At 38.0% G+C, this 27062-nt stretch overlaps 1 protein-coding gene across 3 annotated transcripts; it reads left to right on the top strand.

Annotated features, from left to right (window-relative positions):
* The first annotated feature begins 164 nt into the window (after positions 1 to 164).
* On the top strand, positions 165 to 27062 carry pimreg.L (PICALM interacting mitotic regulator L homeolog). Of its 3 annotated transcripts, NM_001197071.1 has the most exon segments (6): positions 6405 to 6430; positions 11258 to 11542; positions 20498 to 20871; positions 21461 to 21556; positions 22445 to 22488; positions 25635 to 27062. In NM_001197071.1, coding segments are annotated over 4 exon segments (780 nt in total). In that variant the 5' UTR covers positions 6405 to 6430; positions 11258 to 11263; the 3' UTR covers positions 22476 to 22488; positions 25635 to 27062.

Here is a 27062-nt window from a genome sequence, read left to right as displayed (position 1 = left end):
ATGAGCAGTATGCCAAGGTTGAAGTGGTTTGGGTCGAAAATGTTTAGTTTTTATAGGAGTAAGCTCATTTAGGGCAGTGGTGAGAGTACTATAGTAGACAGAGGTAGCCACATTAGGACATGAGATGGCTGAGATATTAGAGTGAAGAGAGTCAAAGGAAGAAGAGAGATGTGACACGTCTACAGCTTGCAAGTCACGGTAAGTACGTGTTTGGGGAATAGCAGGGGGTTAGGAGGGAGTTAGTGAGAGTTGAAATGTGAGCATATTGTGATCAGAGAGGGGAAATGGGGAGTTAGTAAAATTGGAGGTTGAACAGAGTCTGGTAAATATGAGATCCAGAGCATTACCATTGGAGTGAGAGGGGGAGTCTGAGCACAAAGATAAGCCTAGGGAGTAGGTTAGTGAAAGAAGTTTAGAGACAGAAGAGTTGTTGATGTTGTTAACAGGTATATTAAAGTCACCTAATATGATGGATGGGATGTTAGATGAAAGAAAGTAAGGAAGCCAGGCAGCAAAGTTGTCCAGAAATTGTGCAGTTGGTCCTGGTGGTCGATATATAACAGCAATGCAGAGTGAAACAGGAGAAAAGAGCCTAATGCAGTGAGCCTCAAATGAGGAGAATGATAAAGAGGGAACAGGTGGAAGAACTTTAAAAGTACAGCGGGGAGAGAGAAGCAAACCCACCCCACCTCCAGGTCTGTTACCAGGTCTGGGAGTATGAGTAAGGTGTAGGCCCCCATAGGACAGGGCAGCAGGTGAGGCAGTGTCAGTAGGAGAGAGCCAGGTTTCAGTAAGCGCAAGTAGGTTAAAGGAATTTGCAATGAACCCTTCTACTTGTCTCACCCCAGCAGAGCTAGGGAATATCTTTTCACAAAATATCAAGAGTATTTTCATACAGTGGAGTGCAGATCCCAATGACTGAAGAAACAATGCACTGAAATATAACATAATATAACCATAAATATATTTATTGTAAAAATGAAAGCGGAGAAATAAAGTTAGTTTGAGCATTAAAGGCAATGTTGAATGCTGGATAATTCTTTGAGATGTTCCTTTTTTGAACCGGAGCTATTACGGTATATTATGTATATACTGTAACAGTATCAGTAACAGTGTTGGACTGTGGTGTCTGGGGTCCTCCCACCCCAGTTGCAAACTCCAGTCAGCTCCTCCAAATACTGCCACCCCCTCCCCACCCTGGTCGCATAAAGATGACCACTTCCTTCCCTCTTCTGGCTGCAATTGGTGACAGGTGGGATCACCAGCCCTCACAGTTCCAAACAGAAGGAGCGGGCCTGGGTTGTCGGGGGCCTTGGGGACCACGAAGTTTGGGGTTTTACCGGCGTCCTGCCAGCCCAGTTGGACCCTGGATGGGACTTTTATGATTTGTACAGGTATGGTTCCTTTTATGCAGAATGCTTGGGACCTGGAGCTTTCCGGATAACAGATCTTTCCGTAATTTGGGTCTTCATGCCTAAAGTCTACTAGAAATTCATTTAAACATTAAATAAACACAATAGCCTGGTTTTGTTCCAATAAGCATTAATGATATCTTAGTTTGGATCAAGTACAAGCTACTGTTTTATCATTACGGAGAAAAAGGAAATCATTTTTAAAAATTTGGATTATTTGGATAAAATGGAGTCTATGGGAGACAGCCATTCCGTAATTCGGAGCTTTCTGGATATCGGGTTTCCTGATAAAGGATCCTATACCTGTAGTACCAAAACCACTGAAGGTCAGCATCTGGAAAATCCTTTCGTAAAGTGTGGCATTTTCAGTATTACCTACAACAAGCATCTCCCTTAATTGCACTTTGCCGGACAATTGTTGGGGAATTCCGCTATTCCTGTCACATGCTCATTTATGTTCAGCATCATAACACCAAGAAGCAGCATGCTCACTGCCCATCAACAAAATATACACTAACACTATACAAAAACAGGACATTACAAGTTTAATATTTCAATGGAAAACACAGGCAACTACATCCCTCAGTTTACAGATGTCACCCAGCACTGCAGCACCCTCCTTATATGTACCCACACATATTCTCCCTATATAACATGCAGGAAAGTAAGCTCACTTCAGCACTGTTAGGACTGAATGCTCAATATTACATTCGTGTGTAGTTTATCTAGACCTCCTCCAATTACACATATACACCCACACAAAGACAGATTGACCAATAGACAAGCTTCTTCTGTACATAAAACAAAGATACACGAGTATATAGAAACATACAAACCCCAGCCACTACCCATTTATCCAAAAGCAGCTCTTCCTACAAGACTACACTGATTTTTACTCCTACTCCACTTCTTTTTAGGTCTGTTAATGCAGATTATGCAAGGCATTGTGGGACTTTCAAGTACTGGCTGGACTACTAATACAAAGGTTCATTTACAAAGTCCAAGTGCAAAAAACATTCACAATGTAGCATGTTTTTTGCACAATTAAAACCAGCCCTACACTTTTTTGAGTAGATACAAGTCTCTGCCCTCCAAAATAGAGCACATAGGGGGTTATGTAATAAAAGGCACTAAGTGTATCCGGGAGCAGTAACCCATAGCAACTAATCAGAAGGCAGAAATTACTGGTCACCTGTTCAAAGGAAAGATCCTATTGGCTGCTATGGGTTACTGCCCCTGGGAAAACTTAGTGCCTTTTATTGCATATGCCTTGATTCGCCCCATAAATATTGCAATGCCTGTAGCAGTGTGGGTAGACATGTAGGTGTCCCTAAGGCAGGCAATATAGACAGGGTTGCCTTGCATCTACTTGAATTTCACTCCAAATATAGCACCCAATTCTCAATCCAGCATAAAGGTGGCCATAGACGTAACAATTACGATCTTTCTTGGAAAAGATCTTTCCAAGAAAGATCGTTCGTTTCAATACACACGTGTAGAGCTAAATCGTCAGATATACAGGTAGATATACGGGAAGAAACAATAGAATTCTACCTGTATCTGACGATTCAGCACTAACAATGCGATGTTTGGGTCCCTTCAAAGGCACCCGATCAAAATTTTCCGTCCAGCCCGATCGACGAGCCAACCGATATCCAAGTCTTCTGCCGATATCGGTCGGCTCTTTTTCCACCATACACGCAACGAATATCGGACGAAAATTCGTTTCGTACGATATTATCTGTGCGTCTATGGCCACCTTAAGGTGCAGAGTGCATCCACACCAAAAACGTTCTAATTAGCTTTCATGCCTCTTGGTGCTGTAGCATTTGCATCCAGTGTCATAGAAAATAACCACTATAATGTTTCAGTGGTAATAATAGAGATTAGTGGTGGTGGAACATGTAAGAGCCAAGCATGCTGCAAACATTTTTATAGTAATTACCTTCACATATAACTTTATTTGTTATGTGAAGGCATGGCAGTGGATGTGATTTACTTTGCTAAAGCATTTGATACAGTGCCACACAAAAGGTTACTGGTTAAATTAAGGAATGTTGGCCTGGAACATAGTATTTGTACCTGGATAGAGAACTGGCTAAAAGATAGACTACAAAGAGTGGTGGTAAATGGAACATTTTCTAATTGGACCAGTGTTGTTAGTGGAGTACCGCAGGGCTCTGTACTAGGTCCCTTGCTTTTCAACTTGTTTATTAATGACCTGGAGGTGGACATTGAAAGTACTGTTTCTATTTTTGCAGATGATACTAAATTGTGCAGAACTATAGGTTCCATGCAGGATGCTGCCACTTTGCAGAGTGATTTGTCTAAACTGGAAAACTGGGCAGCAAACTGGAAAATGAGGTTCAATGTTGATAAATGATAAATGCAAGGTTATGCATTTTGGCAAAAATAATATAAATGCAAGTTATACACTAAATGGCAGTGTGTTGGGAGTTTCCTTAAAAGAGAAGGATCTAGGGTTTTTTGTAGATAACAAGTTGTCTAATTCTGGGCAGTGTCATTCTGTGGCTACTAAAGCAAATAAAGTTCTGTCTTGCATAAAAAAGGGCATTAACTCAAGGGATGAAAACATAATTCTGCCTCTTTATAGGTCCCTGGTAAGGCCTCATCTGGAGTATGTAGTGCAGTTTTGGACTCCAGTCCTTAAGAGGGATATAAATGAGCTGGAGAGAGTGCAGAGACTAAGTGCAACTAAACTGGTTAGAGGGATGGAAGACTTAAATTATGAGGGTAGACTGTCATGGTTGGGTTTGTTTTCTCTGGTAAAAAGGTGCTTGCGAGGGGACATGACTACACTTTACAAGTACATTAGAGGACATTATAGACAAATGGCAGGGGACCTTTTTACCCATAAAGTGGATCACCGTACCAGAGGCCACTCCTTCAGACTAGAAGAAAAGAACTTTCATTTGAAGCAACGTAGGGGGTTCTTCACAGTCAGGACAGTGAGGTTGTGGAATGCACTGCCGGGTGATGTTGTGATGGCTGATTCAGTTAATGACTATAAGAATGGCTTGGATGATTTTTTGGACAGACAATATCAAAGGCTATTGTGATACTAAACTCTATAGTTAGTATAGCTATATGGGTATATAGAATTTATGTGAAAGTAGGGAGGGGTGTGTGTATGGATGCTGGGTTTTCATTTGGAAGGGTTGAACTTGATGGACTTTTTTCAACCCGATTTAACTATGTATCACTGAATTTATTCAGGCCACAAAAGCCTTCCCTTGCTCCACTCTGCATGCCAAATACCACTGAACAATAACAGGAGCTCACCGCCACTGATTAATTCATAAAAAAAATAATGCCATCTTCAGTAGCTGTTCATGGACCATCCAAAATGAGGGTACCATTAGTTACTTACTTTGATATTGTTGTATTGTCCCAGACTGCTGCTACTGACTGCCCAGCAATCACCAGTGCATTGTGGTGCCAACACATGGGGGTATATTTATCAAAAGAGTGAAGTTAAAGATCGACACGGTCTGCTAGAGTGAAATTCCGCCACTCTCCATTCATTTCTATGGCATTTTGAAAGGCATATTTATCAAACAATGAATTTTCACTTTCACCCATTCATAAATACTCTTTTAAAAATCCCATAGAAATGAATGGAGGATGGCGGAATTTCACTCGAGGACTGTGGTGATCTCTAACTTCACTCTTTAATAAATATACCCCATGGAGAGAAGTAGTGCAGAACAAGGCAACTGTGCCATTTAAACCTTCTGGTAGCTGGGTGCTTACTGAGTATAATACAGCTATAGGACCTGTTATCCAGAACGCTCGGGACCTGCGGTTTTCTGGATAACAGATCTTTCTGTAATTTGGATCTTCATATCTTAGGTCTACTAGAAAATCATGTAAACATTAAACCCAATAAGCTGGTTTTGCTTCCAATATGGATTAATTATATCTTAGCTTGGATCAAGTCCATGGTACTGGACCCCCCCCCCCCCCGAAATTTGCAGGTTTCTGGTTGATGGGTTTCCAGATAATGGATCCGATATCTGTAGTAGCATTAATAGAACAAGCGTCGGATTGGGGTGCCATGGGCTCCCCTTGCGACATTGTGCCGTTCCAATATGAATTATCGGTTTAATTTCCAGCCCATGAGACTTTGTGCAGAGTAACAGATCAGCAGGGCTGAAATACTCATACATCTTCACCATTATTACCTGTTACAGGCTCTAAGCACACTGCAATACACTGGGACAGGTTTCCCTTTAAAATGTTGCACTTCCACAGTTGAATGAAAACCGGTTTTCACCCTCGCAAAAAAATGCTAAGGACGCGTGGCACACTCAAAAAGCACATTTTTTATGGAAAACTCCAATTTTCCACTTGTGATGAATATAAAAAAGTTTTTTTTCTCAACATCAAATAAATGTACATGTGGTATCGCATTCTCTCCCCTGGGCATTAACAAGACAAGCCTCTGCCAAAACCATTAACTAGCTCTTAGACATCACTTACTACATTTCCCACTAAGAGCTCGGCTCTCATTGGATTCTGGGAAATGTAGTTCTATGACAATGAATAACTTACCAATAACTAACCAATACTGGCAGAGAACAAAAGCACTAATATAAAAAGGAGCGTGGGATTGAGGTGCCACGGGTCCCCTTGGGACATTGTGCCGCGAAATATCGGTTTCATTTCCAGTCCAGCCCGGGAGCCTTTGTGCAGATTCCCTTCTGTCTCTGTGACATCACGGGAACCGCAGGGACCAATTAGTCGCAGCGCGATTGGACAGAACTCTTTGTTTTGGAACGCTTCTCCTCATCAGCCTATGCGAGGCTCCTCCTTCTCACTGCGCTTCCGTCACCACTGCATCCTATTGGCTACCGTAGCATTTAGCCGGTTAAAGTTTCTCTGGGGGCGTGTCTTTTTTTGTAGTTTGACCAATCAGAACAGGGATCCTCCTAGGGCAGTGGCTGGTGGCGCCGTTTTCGAACAGAATTCGTCTGAGGACCGAGCGAATCAAGAAGGTTAGTCCGGTTGCGTGTCCGTGTGTTTGCTCAATATTGTGCAATAGGAGCGGCTCTACTGAGCCTTACCCACAGCTTTGGTTCGAGGTTAGTGTGTGCGACGTGTGTAAGGGCAGATAATGGCGCGGGAGGAGATGGGGCTCATTTCAGGGGCTGTTCATTCACTCAAGTACCAGCGAGGCGCTCAGACGCCTGAAATAGACACGACAGACTGATACATTAGTAGTGAGCGCAGAACCAACCCAGTGTCCCCCGGTAGCTAAATATCCACTGAGGAGCTCAATGCAATGAATCAACATGGTATTATACGTAGCATTAGAGTAGAGTTCTGTTAATGAATGGTAAGACATGTATGTATAGGCTGAGCTGTACAGTAGTTCCTTACTACACAGTCAGCGCCTTGCTTACTACACACTTACTTACTACACATGTTACTTACTAAAAAGTTGCTTACTACACACTTACTAAAAAGTTGCTTACTACACACTTACTTACTAAAAAGTTGCTTACTACACACTTACTTACTAAAAAGTTGCTTACTACACACTTACTAAAAAGGTGCTTACTACACACTTACTGACTAAAAAGTTGCTTACTACACACTTACTGACTAAAAAGTTGCTTATTACACACTTACTTACTAGAAAAATGATAACTACACATGTTACTTACTAAAAAACTGCTTACTACACATGTCAGTTACTAAAAAATTGCTTATTGCACAGTTACTTACTAAAAAGTTGCTTACTGCACATGTTACTTACTAAAAAGTTGCTTACTACACATGTTACTTACTAACAAATTGCTTATTGCACAGTTACTTACTAACAAATTGCTTATTGCACAGTTACTTACTAAAAAGTTGCTTACTACACATGTTGCTTGCTAAAAAGTTGCTTACTACACATGTCAGTTACTAAAAAGTTGCTTATTGCACAGTTGCGTACTAAAAAGTTGCTTACTACATATGTTGCTTACTAAAAAGTTGCTTACTAAAAAGTTACTTACTAAAAAGTTGCTTACTAAAAAGTTGCTTACTACACGTTACTTACTAAAAAGTTGCTTACTACACAGTTGCTTACTAAAGTTGCTTACTACACATGTTACTTACTAAAAAGTTGCTTACTACACGTCAGTTACTAAAAAGTTACTTATTGCACATGTTACTTACTAAAAAGTGCTTACTACACGTTACTTACTAAAAAAATTGCTTACTACACGTTACTTACTAAAAAGTTGTTTACTACACATGTTACTTACTAAAAAGTTGCTTATTGCACAGTTACTTACTACACAGCTGCTTACTACAGTTTCTTACTTTAGTGCATAATAGTATTTAATCATAAGAATGAGAACTTCCATGCTACTTCTTCTGCTGAGTTAAAATTCAATCTCACAACAGCTCCTCCAGTAGACAATTAGACCAAAGATCTGCCATCATTATTAATTTGTCAAGCAATAACTATGGAGCCCATACACAAGGAGATACAGTTGGCCAAGCTGGTTATATTATTGTGATTTCATTTATGTTTGCAGGACTCCAAAACTTCTGTTGAGGCAGGGAAGTGATAATGACTGTCCATTACCTGCTTTCTCTGCATCTCTCTCCATGAGTGGCTGTCCTTTCACTGGCTGAGGGAACACACCACATATATCACACACCTTACAAGGGTTGTTCAACTTTAAATGAACTTTTAGCATTATGTAGACAGAGAATGATATCTGAGACCATTTGCAATTGGTTTTCTTTTTTATTTCTAGTTTCTGAGTTTCAGTATTTAGGTTTTTATTCAGCAGCTCTCCAGTTTGCAAGTTCCTCAGTCTGGTCCAAATTCCCCTAGTAACCATCCATTGATTTGAATAAGAGACTGGAATATGAATGAGAGAGCCTGCATAGGAACATGAGTGATAAAAAGTAGCAATAACAAAACATTTGTAGCCTTACGGAGCGTTTGTTTTTTAGATGGGTTCAGTGACCTACATTTGAATGCTCTAAAGAGTCAGAAAAAAAAACAATTCAAAAACTATCAAATACATTTATTTAAAAATGATGGTCAATTGAAAAGTTGCTTATAATTAACCATTGTATAACACTCTAAAAGTTGACTTAAAAGGGGATCTCCACAGATACATAACTTATGCATTTTGAAAAGTAAACACAATTCCAAGCAACTTTGCATCAATTAAAAAATATGCAGACCTTTCATGATTTTTAATGGTTTGGAACAGTTCCCTAAGCCCAGGCCCCTGCTCTCCTGCTGATCTTTCTGACTACTGAGCTGGCTGACTACCATTACTTTACAGTTGAACCACCCCATTTACTATTGTTTCAGAGATCTGGACCACTTTATCATTTGTGTCACTATTCTTGTTCATGATTATTCTTTGTTTTTGTGTAACTGCCTCACCACAACCCTGACTTGGAGATCAGATCTTTTCTTTATATTTAAGATGTTGTACCATTTGGAATGATTTGGGTGACTTCAGGAGCACCTGTTGAGGTTCAGCATTTGCTCTAGTACAGGAGGGGTGAGGTGTATCTTATGTACTTTGTTAACCAGTATATAGTTGCCTTATGAATGGTTTCTCCCATTGCAGCAGTGAAGCTCTCCAGTTCCTTATAGGATAAGGAAATCTATAATAATTTAGGGGGGCAGTGGCTTTAATATAATCCAATTTTTTTTTTAAATAATAGATTTAATGCTTAAATTATTTTTGTAAACCAACCCTGCTTAGTGCTTCTCCAAAATGTTATCTGAGACGTGCTCTTTGGTGTTCATGTAGTTGTTTTAGATAAATCTGAATGTTTAGAGCTAAATCTAAAAAGTCTGCTTGGAATTGTGTATGCTTTTAATTCCTCAGTGAAGTCGGATGTTTCTGTTATCATATAATAGACAACTTCCTACTTCCCCAAGGGAAAGGCTACACTGGCTAAAGATATGTTCTTTTCCTGTTTATTACAGAATACTGGTAGGATTAAATATAAACTTTTTTTTTTTTTTTTTTTCAAGCCGTTAATTCTTAGGCATTATTAGGCACCAGCACTAACTGCCCTCTTATAAAGCAAAGCTTAGTATCCATATGTGAAAGTGTGTTCATTGTGGGTTACATTTGTAGCAAACACGATTATGTGAATGGGTTCTCTCAGCCTTCACCTCCCTCCTTCTCCTCCTCCTCCAGCTGTCACGAACGTTTGCTTCATACCAGCAGCTAGAGAGTTCTTTCTACCCTACTAAGGGGCCCATCCTCTCCATCCTGCAGAATTTCAATATTTTGCCTTGTTTTTTCAATCTGTACCCTGTGCAAACACTGAATATGGGCTACAGGAATGTGAAGAGATAATTCAGAAATTCCTACAATATTTTTGGCAGGTTTTTGAAGCTGTTTCCTTTCCCCACCTTGTAATGGCATTTTGAAAAGTCTGAGATCATTTTAGAACTCTCACACACCCTAATATGCAGAATATTCAGACCTCTCATTTTTAGGGATGCTCCAAATCCACTTCAGCCAAATCTTTCATGAAAGATTCGGACTTATACCAAACCGAATCCAAATCCTAATTTGCATATGCAAATTAGGGGAGGGAAAGGAAAAAGTGGAAAACCTTTTAAACATTAAAAAAAAAAAAAAAAAGTCAAGATTTCCCTTCCCGCCCCTAATCTACATTGCAATTTAGGATTTGGTTCTACCAGGTACTAGGATTCGGCCGAATCCCAAACCAAATCCTGGATTCGGTGCATCCCTACACATTTTACTGACAAATTACTGATATTTTAATTTCAGAGCATTGAAACTCAAATTAGTTTTATTCTATTTTTTTTTTTTTGTTACATTGTTTTTTGTAAGAAAATTTTTTTTCTTTGCGTAAGTCTTCAATACCACATACCACATTTTTAATCATTACTAAAATCTGATTTTATCTCATTATTTAAATAAAAAACACGACAAATTCCCATAACCAATTTTACATTCTTTGTTAAAAAAAGCTTGATTTAATCGATTCGGGTAAAAAACGGATAAAATCTAGAGAAAACCTGAATTGTATGTTTTGTCCAATTTTGAGGCTAATTTCAGTGCAGACCACAGAAACTTCCAAATACCGTGGGGACCTCTGCCATTGACTTATACACAACCTCGACAGGTCTGAGTGGACGAATATTCGGATTCGGGCTTTTTGCAGTATCAGGCTTTAAAAAATCTTGAAAATTCTGAGTTTTTTTAAAAAGAGAAATCCTAGTTTTGCCCCAAAAAGCCCAACCAGATAAATCCGGAGATTGATAAATAACCCCCTTATTATTTTCATTTTTTGCATTTTGTTTCAGCATTTAAGGAGTGTTTGTAGTTTCTTTAATAAATAAAAAGCCACAATGACATAGGCTTTGTTATAGATTTAGACCCAAACGTTAACCGTATCCTCATTCTTGTTGGCAGTGACCGGCTTGGATGACCAATAGGGTGTCTGCTTCCTAGCAAGTAGTTCTTTGACTTGTTTCCAAAAGTGGACACCTTCTTCATATAGATTTAAAATTGCTGAGCTTTGGCAGTGGTAAAATGCCTTGTATGTTGAGTTCTTTCAATCAAAAAGTACAATAGTGGGAGTTGAATATAGGAGAAGGATTTATGTACCATTTCACAGCCCTGGTTTTTACATACCGGTAGATAATTTTGTTTGTGAGTGGAACGTTCAGGTTCTGAGGTCTATTTCTAGGGCCAACTTCCATTTGTTTATTTTTGGGGTGACTGCAGTGCAAAAAGTTATGTGCAAAAGATTACTCGTTCTTACAAATGTATATTTATTTCTATTTTATTCTTCATATTCCTTCACAGAAAAAAATGTCATCCCTTTTGCAAAGTGGCAGGTGGAGAAACCATAGTATTCTGGAAAATCTAGATGAACTGGACAGTCCCAGGCCTGACAAATTCAAGAAGATGCCCTCATCCAGTTCCCTAAACACGCTGCGCATGACCCTTAGAAAACGGATGCCTCTGAAAGAGGTGAAAACCAACATCAACACCATGCCAAACTGGGACAATGTGCCTGCAATGAAAAAGCAACGCTCTCTGCAGTCCATGACTGTCACAGCTAAGAGTGTGTTTGGAGCAATGACGCAGGTAACAACATTAGTGAGTAAGGAAATATATTTAGAAGCAAATTGGTGTATGATGTAATAAAAGCCACACATTTCACCCAGGTCTTGTAGCCCATGTCCACAATTGTTTGGTTTCTAATAGGTGGCTAGTAAATGCTACTTGCTAATTGGTTGCTATAGGTTATTAGACAGTAGTAAAGTATGTGCTGTTTATTACCCTACCCTACCCTTGTTTTTATATTGATTATCCTTTTACGACCACTTACTACTGGGAGTGGCCATACCTTATGGCTAGGTATCCCCAACCTTTTTAACCCGTGAGCCACATTCAAATATAAAAAGAGTTGGGCAACAACACGTGCATGAAAAAAAAAATCCAGAGGGCCCCTATGTGAACTGGCAGCCTGTGGAGGCTTTGTATGGCTGTACACCTAGTTGTTTTACAACCAAAACTTGCCTCCAAGCCAGGAATTCAAAAATAAGCACCTTCTTTGAGACTGGGAGCAACATCCAAGGGGTTGGTGAGCAAAGTTGATCACGAGCCACTGGTTGGGGATCACTGCATTAAGGCTCTTGCTGCTTCCATACATTTGGTTATTCAGCTGTCTAAGCATTTTAGTCCCAAGAGAGTAAAACAGAGCTTGCCACAGATCACCAGATTCTTCTATAGGCTAGTTTTAGGCTAATTATATACATTATTTGTAAAATTAATTTAAAATATCCTGAAAAAAAAAATGTTGAAGTGGGGTGAGCTATGGTTTCACCCTTTGCAAAAAAAGTGTGCCTTAATCTTTCTGTAATCTGTATTTCTGTATTTGGGAAGGCCTTATTTTCACACAAATACTGGTTGGTCCGTCATTCGTGAGGCCCCTGTACTTGGGAAATCTGCAGTTTCATTCTATACAATCTGTGTATGTCCAACTTTAGACTTTATCCAAGTGTCTGGGTGTCCTCACAAATGTCTGGCTATTAAACACTACTAGTAAAAAAAGAATGATTACCTTTTCACTATCATTTAATACACCTATCCCGTGTAAAATCCACTCTTTGTGGGAAATAAAAACGCCAGGCAATATAATTTTATTTTTATTCTGTATCTCATTATTATTGCGGGAATTGATGTAAGCAGACAACATTTGTCGTTAAATAGGCGCACCATCACCTGTGTATTATTTGTAGTAACAAACCAAAGCGATAAGCCGTGAGTGTCACAGCAGCATTATGATTTAGCATTATATTAAGAAAGGAGGTATAGTAGTTTAACAGGCTTTTCATGGCTATAGGAACTGCAATCAATAGTGTCAACAGAGAGCAGATGAAAACCTGCAAGTGATTATCGGAGGCAGGAAACATTTTTAGCAGTGTTAATCAATATTCTATGTGAGCGCCAGCAATCACAGCATAAAAAGGATGGGACCAGCTGTGTATTGCAGATATCTGCTGCAGAAATGCTGAGAATCTCAATGAAAGCCACATGCTTTTCTCTGCATGCCCAATACTAGTCTAGCAGCTTGCCAGAAAACTCACATTTAGGAGACGTACTTCTAATTTGAAATTGCTGTCTGCAGTTAGGCTGTAATAGCTTTTTCTCCTCTCCACAGTCCTGACACAATAAATATTGTAAACCAATCATTTGGCTTCCTGAATGGAAAGGCCGGAATAGAAAGCTATTTATGTATGATAAACCTTCATAATTAAACTTTTTGAAAATGTTTTAATAAATCATGCTGGCTGTGTAGTAAGTACTTGCACTCTCTGAACCATTTGTACTGGAAGTGATAATCTGCTTTTCTGCTATCACTGTGTCGTATTTCCAAAAATAAGAATAATTGGTATAAATAATAGCAGCTAAACAATGCTGTTAAAAAATAAGTCTGAGGAAACAATATCTGTACATATATTACGTTGGTGGTTTATATTCACAGAATAAACCGTTGCCAGTGAGCTGAAATCTAACGCTAGCTAGCTGTATATTTTAATGGGCAACGTTATTTAATATCCTGTTTACAGCAGAGATACAATTGTATTTAAATGTGCCTTATTCATTTGGTAACTGGCCAGTCTAAAATAACCAAATATAAGTCCTAAAAAAGCCTATGGGCCTATAGATAATGAAACATTTATACAAGTATTACCTTCTGCAAACATACTCTACTATGTGTCTACGTTCCCTGTGTAACAAGTATGTGTTGCTTTGGGAATGGCAGCTCCATATTTCTCCTCCCTGCCTTCCTTATAGGAGATAGCCAGGGATGAGAAATCGAGCGCCGCTTGATGGATCGTTGCTTTTTCTGAAAAGCGGAGTTTCGGTAAATTATTTCTTAATAAAGACTTAGCGATTCAAAAGTTTCATTTGTCTTTGTGGTTTTTTTTTTTCGTTCTATACTAAACGAATTAAAAAAAAAAAGAATTGTTACTGGTCCTTTAAAGGGATACTGTCATGGGGGGGGAAAAAATGAATCAGTTAAAGGGGACCCGTCACCCAAAAAAATTATTCAAAATCCTATTTTATCACTAGTTAAATGAACTTTAATTCCACTATATAAATTATTTGAATCTTGTTTCTGGGCCGCTGGGAAATTGACAAAATGTATAGCCCCATGACATGTTTTCCAATCACGGGATCCCTTTAAGATACAACCATTGGCTAGAATCACTAAAGGTTATTTCCACATTTTTAAGGAGGGATGTTAGCATTTCTTACATTTACTAAGGACATTTTTCGTTTTAATTGGCTTGTATTTCTAGTGCTAAGAATGCACCAGTTAAGTTCTGTTCATTTGGTAGCCAGTCTAAAATAACCAAATGTAAGTCCTAAAAAAGCCTATGGGCCTATAGATAATGAAACATTTATACAAGTATCTTTGGGAATTAAAATAACAGATACCTGTAATGCATTGTGGTAAACAATGCAGTTTAGGTAGCAACATGTAAAAACGAAAAACTGGTTTAATTAAATAAAAAAGTCAATGAATGGCTACCCAACATTTTATATGTGCAATAATAACTTGGTTCTTTTTCAGTATAGCACTTTTTTTTCCTCTACTGCCTGGTGTTATTTGTTTTATTACAAAAACAGGTGCTTAAGTTTAGTCGATAATGATACTATTTTTTTTTTTTTTAATATAATTGAGTTAGGGCCTTTTCAAGTATTAAAACAAAAAAGTTTATCCCATAGTTAGTAGCTCACAACTGCATGTGCTACTAAACAAGTGGTTGTTTTTAAGACTTCCCATGTGCAATAAAAGGCACGAAGTTTGCCCGGTGCGATATCAACCGATAAGATGTTTGCTTTTTAACATGTGACCAGTAAATGATATATACTGATTGGTTGCAATATGTTACTACACTTGGGCAAACTTAAAGGGCAGATTTATAAAAATTAGTTCCTGGGGAAAAAAACACGGCAAAAGTCACACATTTTTCTCGAATGCTAGCATAAAAAGTCTTATGCCAAGGGGGCATACATTGCTCTGTGCATATTCTATGAGGCTAAAAGCTGAGACAAATAAAGTTGTGAGAGAATATTCCCATTGACTTCTATACAACCTCGCCAGCTTTTACTTTCCCAGTTTTTTCTAGCGATTTTCACTTTTTTTGCTTTTCTATAATCAATTTTGTATTTTTGAGGTTTTGGAACATACTTGTTCCTTTTTTTTCAAAGTTTTTCTCAAATTGAAAAAAAAATGGCATCTTGATATTTGATCAGTTAGCCTCTAAGTGTCTTTTATTACATAACCCCAGGAGGGAACCAGTTGGAACAAGTGAGAGACCGTGTTTAAATGGTTGACCATAAGGGAATTGTGAATTTTGTGTTACAGTAAATGGCGTTTGGAACAGTGAATTGAACTGTTCAACTGGTCTGGCCTCAGAATAACTCCATGGCAGGCATTTCTAATAAACAACACTGTGAATGAGCCTTTTAGCTAAAGCTACTAGTAATAGTCATCTGTTCATTCCGCCGTAGAGGAGTGTTGAAATAGACACACAGGACTTTTTGATTGCATCCTTTTTCTGTATGGGTTTTTTTTCTCTAATTTAAATTTTTTTTCTTTTATTCTACATCTGCTCTACTCTCCTGCTGTTCAGTTCTCAGTGAGTCCTTTTATCTCGCTTGCGGATAACCAGCAACAACTAATGAACAAGATCTTTAGCTGTTGAGAGTTCAGCAATTTCTGGAGAGCCAATGCCTGCTGCAATACAAGTTCTTCTATGAAAGGTTTTTTATATGATCATTACAGAAATTCCCTAGCACTGGGTTTGAGAATACCTCCCACAGATTAGCTTTGTAGCCCTGAGAAGGCCCCTATAATATTTCCTTTGATAAAAATTTTACTTTTTTTTCCTACATTTTAAAGTGTTGAATATGTTAGAAGAACACTGCCTGTAGTTTTCTGTCTCCGTGAATCGAGTTCCATGCCACTGAGGCTGTGCCAGAGTATCACTTCATTACAGTTACACTACAGAAAAGTTGCTGGGTTAAATTGTTCCCACTGGGACAAAGGGCGGGAAAATGTAAAACATCTCAGGAATGTCCATTATTTAGATTAGAGATGGAAAACATATCTCCTCCTTCCCCTGCACTGTATAAAAATCCTGCTAAAGCCCTTGTCTCAAGTAGAATGCTTATCCGTTCTTTCCACTTGTCTCAAGTCTTTCAAGGATTTGCATTGACTCCCATTCCTGTTAAAGTCACAGAATGCTTCATGTTACAAGGTATCTGTTTTAAACAAAAAACAGAGGTTTCAAACTTCTTGATGCCAAATTCCAAGGCCCATACAGTTTATAACCAGGGCAAATTGTTTCTCCAAAATTCACAGTATAGTGACTGATATGTCTGGTCACCCGTGTAGAGCTGCACAAATAAGTGAAATCTGCCAGACCAATGCTTACCAATTGGCTTCTTCCCGAAGCTCCGGCTTGATCGTCTTTTGCTTTTAAAAGCTATATGAATGTTCTGTTAATTAAGAGAGCCATACCTTTAGTTTTATAGGGGGTAGTTCATATTTAATATGTTATAGAATGTACCATTTAATTGGTCAGAATTTATTATAATAGTTTCTTTTTTATATGCCTTCTTCACTGACCCCAAAGAGCAAAACACTTTCTCTGTGAGCTTACAATCCTATTGTTACTGTTACTTTTATCACTAATCTTTTTTTTTTTTAGGTAGATTTTTATTTGTTTTAGCATAAACACAAAACATAACATAGAGCATATACATTGTCAAATTAGCATGTCATAGTTAAGCAAGTGATAACAATTGCATGAAATTAAAAGGGTGGTTCACCTTCAAACAATTCCAGAAATAACGACTTTTTCATATGACTTTCTATTAACTATGTGTGACAGTTTTTCTAATATTATATATAAAGTGTAATTTTTCACCTGAAGCAGCTCGGGGGGGTCGCCGACCCTGTAAACTGTTCTAAATGGATACCTTTATTGATACATTTCTTATACTTGTCCCTGCTGAGCAGAATCTCTGGGTTTCATTACAGGCAGCTGTTAGAATTCATACAATAGTTGCCAATACTCCAGAGATGCTGCTGAGAAATGTATCAACTAAATGTTGCAAAATTGTAACAGTTCAGAATCTGCAGCTGAATTACTGAGCTTCCAGACTCAAAACACCAGAGACAGGAACATTAAACTTAGATTTTGGAAAAACAGTAAAAAATAAATAATGGAAAGTAATTGAAAAAAGTCTTTATTTCTGGGGAAAATTTCTAAAAATGACTGGATTGAAAAAAGTGTTTGTAAGGTGAACAACCCCTTTTACAATGAATATATATATATGTCACAGCATGTACATATTGGGCAGATTTATCAAGAGTCAAATTTTGAATTTGAAAAACAAAATTTGAATTAAAAAAGACCAACTGAAATTTGTTTAAAAAAAATCAAAGTGTTTTTTGCGGGTGAATAGTCCGTATTCGTTCAAATTCAGCTGAAATAGAATCGTAGGAATCAAAGTAATAGCGTGTTCGATCTATTTTTTTTTTTTTTTTTTTATCCAAAGTTTTTCCCAAAGTCCACCAATTGACTCTAAATAGGTTCTATGAGGTCCCCCATAGGCTAAAATTTGGCAGCTTTTAGATGGCTAATGGTTGAAGTGGAATTTTTAAAGAGACCGTACATGATATATTTTAATATACGAATTATCTTTGGACTATTCCCTAGTCGAAGTACACAAAAATTAGCTCAAATTTTTTTCATTCGAATTTTCACTTCAATGTTTGATAAATCTGCCCCTAACTATAGCATGGCACCGAGGGATCACTTATCTTTCTAATCGGGACCTCTTTCAGTTTCTCCTTTAAACCACTTCTAGATTGCTAGGGAAAATTGCTCCCTAGCAACCTGTTTGCTGCTGAAATTCCACAGTGCCAAACTGCTTAACAAAAAGCTAAATAATTCAAAACCCATACAAAATTGAAGACCAATTTGAAAGTCTCAAAATATCAAGCTCTATCCGCATACTACTTAAAGGGGTGGTTAATTTTTATGTTAACTTTTAGTATGCTATAAAATGGCTGATTCTAAGCAACTTTTCATTTTTTCTTTTTATAGTTTTTAAATAATTAGCCTTTTTCCTCCTGACCCTTTCCAGTTTTCAAAAAGGGGTCACTGACCCTTATCTAAAAACAAATGCTCTGTAAGTAGAGCCAGGGGCAAGAGGAAGCAGACCCTGGACCTCCAGGATCAGGAGATGTAGGGGCCCCACGAGGCCCTAATTTATATATTTATATATATATATATATATATATATATATATATATATATATATATATATATATATATATATATATATATATATATATATATATATATATATTATACAATAAATATTGGTAAAACAAGTCAACCTCTAAGCATTTTGGGGGCCTGAAAAACAATTTGCTGTGGGGCCCAGTAACCTCAAGTTAAGCCACTGAGTAAAGCTTTCGTTTCCCTTGCGTTTTCTACCTTGATACTTCTTTTAATGTTGACAAACCTTATTCTGAGAGATTGATAATACCCAAAAGCCACAACAGAATAAGATGGAAAAATGTATTCCTTTCTTAATATTCTTGAATGTTTTATATGCTAATCTGCACACAATACTTCTGGCATTCTAATTTTAGCCTGCTTTGGGTGAACCTTATATTTTACCTTCCAGCATTTGTTATCTACCGCGTGTACAGCCTAACACTGACATTTCTGCAACAAGGGGCCGCTTGAAAAGTAATCCTTTAAGACGCTCAGACCAGTAATACTTTAGCAGACAGATGAAATGAAGGGGAGATGTACAAATTGCTCTCCAGGCCAAAAGCAGCCAAGCGAGGTACAGCAGCGCGGAATTATGTGATCTGACTCTGTAGTCTTAGCTGCATAGACAGTAATGACAGTGCCTTCTCTCTTGTGCTAAAGAAGAGATAAGACACTGTAATAAACCTATTCCAATTTGTGCTACGGATGAAATGGTATTTCTAGTCTTTCCGGACTAAACAGGGAGGCATTTCCTGCATTCATTGCTCACAAAAGAATAAGCCTGTTCTTTTTACTTTTTGACAGTAGGAACATTTCAAAGTTTAAAGGAAGTAACACAAACTGTAAATGACCCATATAAACCTCAACGTGGCGGGTTTGTTCATTCTTAAGTTGAACTAACCCACGTCAAGTATTGCCACCTGTATAAAGTTTAAAGGAACAGTATAACAAACAAAAAGGGGTTTAAAGTACTGTTGCTATGCACTGGTTAAAAGTTATGTGTTTGCTTTAGAAAGACTACTATAGTTTATGTAAATAGGCTACTGTGTTGCCATGGGGCAGACATTCAAGCTGAAAAGAGAGAAAAGGCACAGGCTACTTAGCAGATAACAGATACGTTCTGTAATAGAATACAATGGTGTGCATCTGTTATCTGCTATGTAACCTGTGCTTTGAATGGCTGCCCCCATGGCTACACAGCAGTTTGATTATATAACTTATAGTAGTGTTTCTGAAGCAAATACACCCGTTGTACCAGTGTACATATTTTGGGGTTACTGTTCCTTATACTAACCTGCATCAAGTATTGTTAGTAAAGCTTGAGGCCTCGTCAAGCTCTTACTTGTAAGCTGAAGTTCCCTTGAAACGTCTCCAAAGATTAGGTTAATTATTTTTCCACTATGGTATAGCTTTATACGGGGGGGGGGGGTGCACAGCTTTCCCAAAATTGTAAAACTGTCCTCCAAATGTAGCTTTATATACATGTGGTTTACAGTCTCCTCTTCCATCTGATTGGTCAGTACAACTGCTAAATCACATTTTGCGTAGTCCTCTGCATTTCCCATGAACACCATAGACAGCAAGCCAATTATGTCTCTTGAATTCCAACTTGTAGAACGCTGTTCAAAGCTAATCATTGATTGGTTGCTGTTGGCGACGTTAGAGCATATATTCGAGTTCGGGTCACAAGGATGATCTTGTTCATGATTTGTTCCTCTTATGATGTGAAAGTGTGCTCAGGGAAAGTTAGGGAACACTACTGGTGTTATTGGCATGAGAGGGAACATGATGGTGATCGTCTGTTGTTAGTAAAGGTGTTCATGAGCTGGTGACAATCCCTGTGTGGCATATTGCCTGTAGTTGCAGTTTGTGGTTAATGCGTGCATGGGTTTGAGAGTGGAGTGTATAATACAATGTGTACAGTACAGTATAGAACATTCCCCATCTCTAGTAATCATTTTGGGTTGTCAAAACAATGTGCCAAATATGGCCTTTTTATTTCCATTACTGCAAGGGAAATTGATAGTGTTTACTGAACATTTTAAATTACATACTGTAAATTTTTGACACTATATGAACGAGGCTTGCATTTAGTTAAGAGTGCTGAGGTTTCTCTGTCCACTACATCTCGATCCTGTTTTAAAAGCATTTTTTATTTTATTTTCCTAAAAGGGGTCCTTTTTGTTAATAACCTGTACGAAATGTTATCTTTATTCCTTAACAGAAAATAACAAAGACTAGGCAAACCAAAACTCCGTACTTACTGGCCTCTCCAGAGCAAGTCAAAGCCTCCAAGAGACAGAATCGGACACCTGGAAGTGGTAAGAAGGGTAACACGCCAAGGAAATCTAACACGCCAAAGAAACGTGGCACACCAAGACGTTCCCATCACAGGCTGAGAGACGATGCCAGCCCAAGCGTCCAGTTCACCCCAAAATCCAGCAAGATCTCTCCTCACAGTAGCAGGAGGCCAAGCAGTTCACAGTGGAAAAGCTTTTCCAACTTGGTGGGGAAAGACAAGTTGCCACTAAGGAGGTCTTCAAGAGCTGCAGCATTAAGAAGCCCATATTCTTCCCCAGTTGCTGTCATCACAAGGAGGTATCTACAGATTCATGTGTCAGTGGATAAATGATTCTCTGCCCATATAACTAAACTCCAATCTTGCATAAGGGGGAATCAACTTGCACCTGAGGAAGGACCCTTGTGGTCCGAAACATGTAGTGCTTAAATAAATCAACACTGATTTTCATTGGAAGGCTCTCCAGTTTATCTTACTACAGGGATAAATCTTTTTATCTTTTTCTAAAAAAAAAAAAAAAAATGGTAGCACACCCGAGCCATCGTATTTGATTGACATAGAGTGCACCACAACTCCCTGTGTTGGTTTTTCTTTCACTTCAATGCCCTTAACCAATTCTGTCTTTTAAGCCTGCCATTGAAAAATGTAATACTGTGCAATTAAATAATTGACACTGTATGATGCTTCTTTGCTATCTAGTTATAACTCTGCAAATTTCACATTTGTATTACCAGTTGAGCCCATAGCAATTTCAAATTGCATCCTGTTAGAAGTACGAACCAGCTTTAATGTCAGAGTTTATAGAGCTCTGTATAAAGTGCAACGATCAATAAATGCTGAAAATGTTCCAGGATTTCAGAGGTTTTTTTTTTTTTTTTTACTTTCCAGGCAATTTGACAAAGACCTTGAAGCTATCTCCACAGGAATCCGGCAGCTCAAGCGCCTCTCTAGGGTCTTTGACGATGCCATTTTGAAGGAAGAAAGGTAAGCTGGATTTGTCTGTTGTGTTCTCTTGAGTCTGTCACTATTCCAAGCATATATCTGATATCTAGGATTGTATGAGGCAGACACAGCAGCCTGCACCAGCTTTAACCTTCTCGCGCGACTTGGAACACACACATTGTTTACTCATACATCAGATACATCAGACTTTCCTTTCTTAAAACAATATTTAGCAATGGGACTTTGTCACGTCACACAGAGCTCTACGAACTCCAGGTTACCCAAGACTGCACCTGTGGAGAGCAAGGATACTGACAAGTGCAGAGTTTCTTTTTCTGGAAAATAAATACCGGTAGTTTCCGCCTAATCCCTATACGTCTGACAAATAAAATCCACATTTTATAGTACTGCACTGGTTTATGTACAGCTATTTAGGGTGTTTCTGAAGTGTCACTTTCTTTTCAATAATGCACAAAAGAATACTTATTGTGGTATAATTTAATGTATTCTGTACAGGTTATTACAAAATGAATGTAAAAGAAGCAAACCCAAGATAAAAGTGAATGGATTATAAATTGGCCAGTCTGTAGTCCTCTTTAATTCACTGTTAATCACAGTTCAGCATTACTTTTGCACATGCAGGAACAGCTTTATTCCATGTTTTTAAAGATTTATAGATCCATATAACACATAAACTATAGCATTGTTTTACTTTGCCAGGACAACTTTCAGTTGTGTCGCTTATAAAACATAATCTCTTGCTGATCTCCTGCTGTTGGAAAATCTGTTTCCAGCATTCCTAGACATTGAGCTGCTAGCTGTGGGTGCTGGGAGGTACAGGTGTTGCAGCAGCAGGAGGCATCCCTTCCTTACACAATTGATAAATCAGTTGGAAATCATCATGACACTTATTTTCCCATCTATTATCAGCGACATGTCCCTTCTTCTCATTGATAACTGAAGATAAAATTCAGGTAAATTTTGGACTTCCCTAACCCATATTGTATAAATGTGCATGTGCTGGATTTGATACACTAACCCACAAGAATGCTTCCAGTCTGTGTGCTTTATGGTATTTGTAATGTGATAAAAATATGATTGGTTTATGTTCCCTGTATTATTGGTGTATGTTATGCTGGGCCACTGATACTTACATTCTGATACTTACTAATTTGACATAATTAAGCATGTACAACCTTAGCATGGGATTGGTTGACTGAGCAATGTATCGCAGTAAATCACACAAACTGCAGCCATGGTGCCGGTGAACAGCCAATGAGGCTCCTCCTCACGAAACTACAATTTCATATATGTGTGTCCGATAACCTTCCTTAATTTTACAGTAAAGCCCAATATTATGTACAGGAGGCATATTAAACTTGTGATTTGCTAGCATACTTCTGTTAGGCTGTACATTTAGTAGAAAACAACTCTGGGACGTCACTAAAATTAGTTTTTAGCATTTTGCCACCAAACTAATGAATTTAAAAGGCAATGCCAATCTAAGCAAGCCGTTTTCCTTCTCTGATAACTTTTCAATCTCTGTTTTATAATGTAGTTGTAATAGCAGTTTTCAGTTAATATTCCTAGAAAGCATTTGTCTTTCCTTTTTTTAAAAGAATTAATAAACACTAAGGAGACTTTGTACTAGACAAAGTCCTACTATACCACCCATACTCATGTCATTGGCCCATCTATATCCTGCTACTGGGAACCATATCCATAATGTGATTAGGTCCTTGATCATCAGGAATTTTCCAGCCTGCTTAAAGGGGTATGTTTAGTATGTTATAGAATGGCCTATTCTAAACAACTTTTCAATTGGTCTGCATTATTTATTTCTTTGTTTTTAGTTATTTGACCTTTTCTTCTGGCTTTCCAGCTTTCAAATGGTGGTCACTAACCCATCTAAAAAGCAAATGCTCTTTAAGGCTACACATTTATCGTTATTGCTATTTTTGTATTGCTTGTCTTTCTATTCAGATCCTCTATTATTCATATTTCAGTGTCAAATCAGGGCATGGCTGGGTAATTTGGACTTTAGCAACCAGATTACATTAATCGGTTCATTGAAAACCCCGAAAAATATTGTATTGTATGATTTATTTATTTTTAGGCTTTTACCCTGAATAGTAATTGGCCTGAAATGATCAGATTGCAGACCAAGTGCAGACCACGATAATTTCCAATTAGGATAGGGACGCAACCTTGGCAGGTCTGAGATGGCGGATTTTAGGATTCAGGCTTTTTACAGCATTGGGCTTTGATAAATCTCAAAAATTAGAGTTTAAAAAAAATAAAAAAAAATAGAGTTTTGCCCCAAAAAGCCTGACCAGATAAATTCAAGATTTCCCCATGGCTTGACAGCTGGTCTCTCTGACCTTTCCCTTAGTATAACCAACTTTGTTTTCTCGGGTAGTAAAGGGCGATAGCGGAGTTCCTACATATTGCTTTATCTATGAAAATCACGTGTCGTGGCTGAAATTATTTCGGTGAAGTTCTTTTTAAAATGTTCAAGTCGACTGCACACACAAAGTGAGAATGGATACTTTTATCTTTTTTTTTGTCTCCACACATAAATGTGCTGCTGTTGCGACACCCTTTGTTACTCCCACTGGGGACTCTGGGTTCAGTTCTAACACCCCAGGAACTATCCACAATGCCCTTTAGCTGTCGACTTTCTTTCCCACACTTTGGTTAACAGTACAAATCCCTTCATGTGTCACTTCATTCATCTGGATTTAGCATTAACTTCATGAATATTTGCCCTGTTCACATCTAAAGCTATATTGTGCTTTATTTGCTCAATTGATTTCGAAACATGTGCAAGAATACATTTCTTTTCTTTGCTGATAGGTTGTCATTCCTATGGCATTTTTAGAAGCATATTTATGAATGGGTGAAAATTGGAACTCAGCATTTGATAAATACACTTCCAAAAATCCCATAGGAATGAATAGAATGTTGGTGAGTTTTTATTTATTAAAATCTGAACTCACATTTTGATAAAACTGCCCCTTAGTCTCCTTTTTCACAGTTCCAAATACTGCAGAAAATAATACTCCCAGTCTTAAAACACACACAGATCAGTGACACCAAAACACTCAAGGGAGCATTTTGGTGCTGAGGTCCTCATGTCATTGCGCTGTGTGACCTTCTAGTTGGTGCATAGGGGTCTTTTGTCTTCTGCTCATCTGCCTTTGAAGAACTAAACTTTAAAAATTAATATGGCTAAAAATGCCATTTTATATACTGAACTTATTGCACCAGCCTAAAGTTTGTTTTTCAACAGCAGCAAAGATGTAGGATTTCAAACTTGTCACAGGGGGTCACCACCTTGGAAAGTGTCTGCGACACTCACATGCTCAGTGGGCTCTGAGAAGCTTAGGGGTTTCGTCGCAGATTATCAAGCAGCAAATGAGGTTGGCCTGTAATATAAGATGATGCTACAGGGCTGATTATTAAATTCTGATGCTAGTTGCACTGGTTTCTGTGCTGCCATGTAGTAATTATCCATATTAATTACTAACCAGCCTTATATTGTGACATTTCTAATCTATGTGTACTGTATATTGTGAGTGGGTCCCTAAGTTCAGTAAGTGACAGCAGCACAGAGCATGTGCAGTGAATCCGCAGATAAGAAAATTGGGAGCTACTTGGGCATCTTTGGAGATACAGATCTTCCTTGATAAAGGGCTGGGGTTGCCTTGGGCTGGCACAGAAGCCCAAACATTATGTATAACATTTCTTGCTACTTCTTTAGTTAAGCTTTAGTTCTCTTTTGAAGGCAGTAGCAAATATATACCCCATACGCTTTTGGAATACTAAATCATACTGCAGAGTATTTTCCTGAGCCTAAAATGACTTTATGACATAGGCCTGTAGCTTGCAGTGCTATTTTTTTTAAGTATGGATGTTGAGTATATCTGGTATCAGGATTATTATTTGGAGCTCTTATTTAAAAATCCAGGGTTTAGTCTGGTTACAGTTTAAAGATCATCTGATCAGGGTACCCTGGATATCTCCTATATCGACTCAAATCTATTTCCCTCCTTAGTAATGTCTCACTATCTCTAATTAATAAAATCTAATCTTCACCTTCTCCTTTCATTGCCTCCAGAAAAGAAGCCATTTTGAACTATCACAGTTTAATGGCTAACAATTTACGTTGCGCCGGTTTCTCTCGGCCGTCTTGGAGAAGAAGCACGAGGAGACTTCAGCACACTCTTGGAGGCTGGACAGAAATGGCTTTAACCAGTATCGGCAACATTGGTGCCCGATGATTATTTGCTTCTTGGTGAATTTCTCTTGGGCTTTATATCCTGCCAATTTTATTCCGACTTCTGCTCACTGTGTACTAACGACCATACTTAGTTTTGTAGCTTTTTCCAGGAAACAACATTTTCTGTGTTATCATCTGGCTATATTATTCCAAACCATCGGTAATGTGCAATGCATTATACATGTAATTGCTTTCTCATGCTCTCTATAGTTTCTCATAATGCAATCTTCATTTTCATCAACAACCTGTTCCTGTTAGAAGGAAACGCGAATTTAGGCAAAAGTAGAACAATGTGCAGTGCCACTTTGAGCCATGGTCATCAATGGTTGCTTTGTGCTGTGACCTATATAATATTATGGTTATGCCATTTTTATGTATCACCTTTCTAGATATAGACCTATATAAATCATGTATTTTTTTTTTTTAACTAAACGCTCTTCCTGTACTAAATGAATATAGCAAATTATGAGATAGCCAACGACCTGTCCAAGTTAAACAAAAAGACACTGCAAGAACTTCCCTGTCTATCACAAAAGGCAACAAAACACGTCACTTAGAATTAAGAATCTAATTTGGCAAAATCTTAACATGTCTTGCTTTTGCAATAGTGTTTCTACATTTTGAACAGAGCCCTGTTTTATCAGATCCTTTACTGGAACTACAGAATCCTTGTAGGCTTCTGAATTTAGAAAATTAGATGAAAACAGTGGTTTATTGGTAAACATCACCTCAAACATAGACCTCTGTATCTTGGATTGGACGGAATGAGAAGACCTCTCCATGTGTTCCTTGGGCTGATACTACTTTTTGGATGTTTGAAAAGACCTACAATCAACCCCTCCTGCTTGTATGGGGGATGGGGGCAATTTTGGGCAGTTTTTAGTAGAACAAAACTACTCTGGTGCCTTAAACTGTATAGTTTTCTATCCACAGTTTTAAAAGGAACAGTACCTATTTACTATCTTAAACCTCAAGTCACTAGAGGAATTAACAAGCGGTATATCAAGGAATTAGAGCTGGGTTTCCGGATAACGGCACTAGATCAGGGCAATGTTGCAAGGTGATAAAAAAAATAAGATTCTACTCTACTCTTCAGACAAAAAGCAAGTAAGCTTTGAAATCTTTTCTATGTATATGCCTGTTACATTTGTCTTGTTAACACTAATTATGAAGGAAAATGTTTGCACCTTTTTATATAAGCTAATGCATTTTATGAAATCTTTGTGATTTTTAAATGTGATTAAAATCTTTTATATACACTATAAA

The sequence above is a fragment of the Xenopus laevis genome, chromosome 2L, assembly GCF_017654675.1.
Source record: "Xenopus laevis strain J_2021 chromosome 2L, Xenopus_laevis_v10.1, whole genome shotgun sequence".
In the NCBI taxonomy this organism is placed as follows: domain Eukaryota; kingdom Metazoa; phylum Chordata; class Amphibia; order Anura; family Pipidae; genus Xenopus; species Xenopus laevis.
Note: the sequence above shows the minus strand (reverse complement) of the source record. Positions and strands in the feature narration are given on the sequence as shown.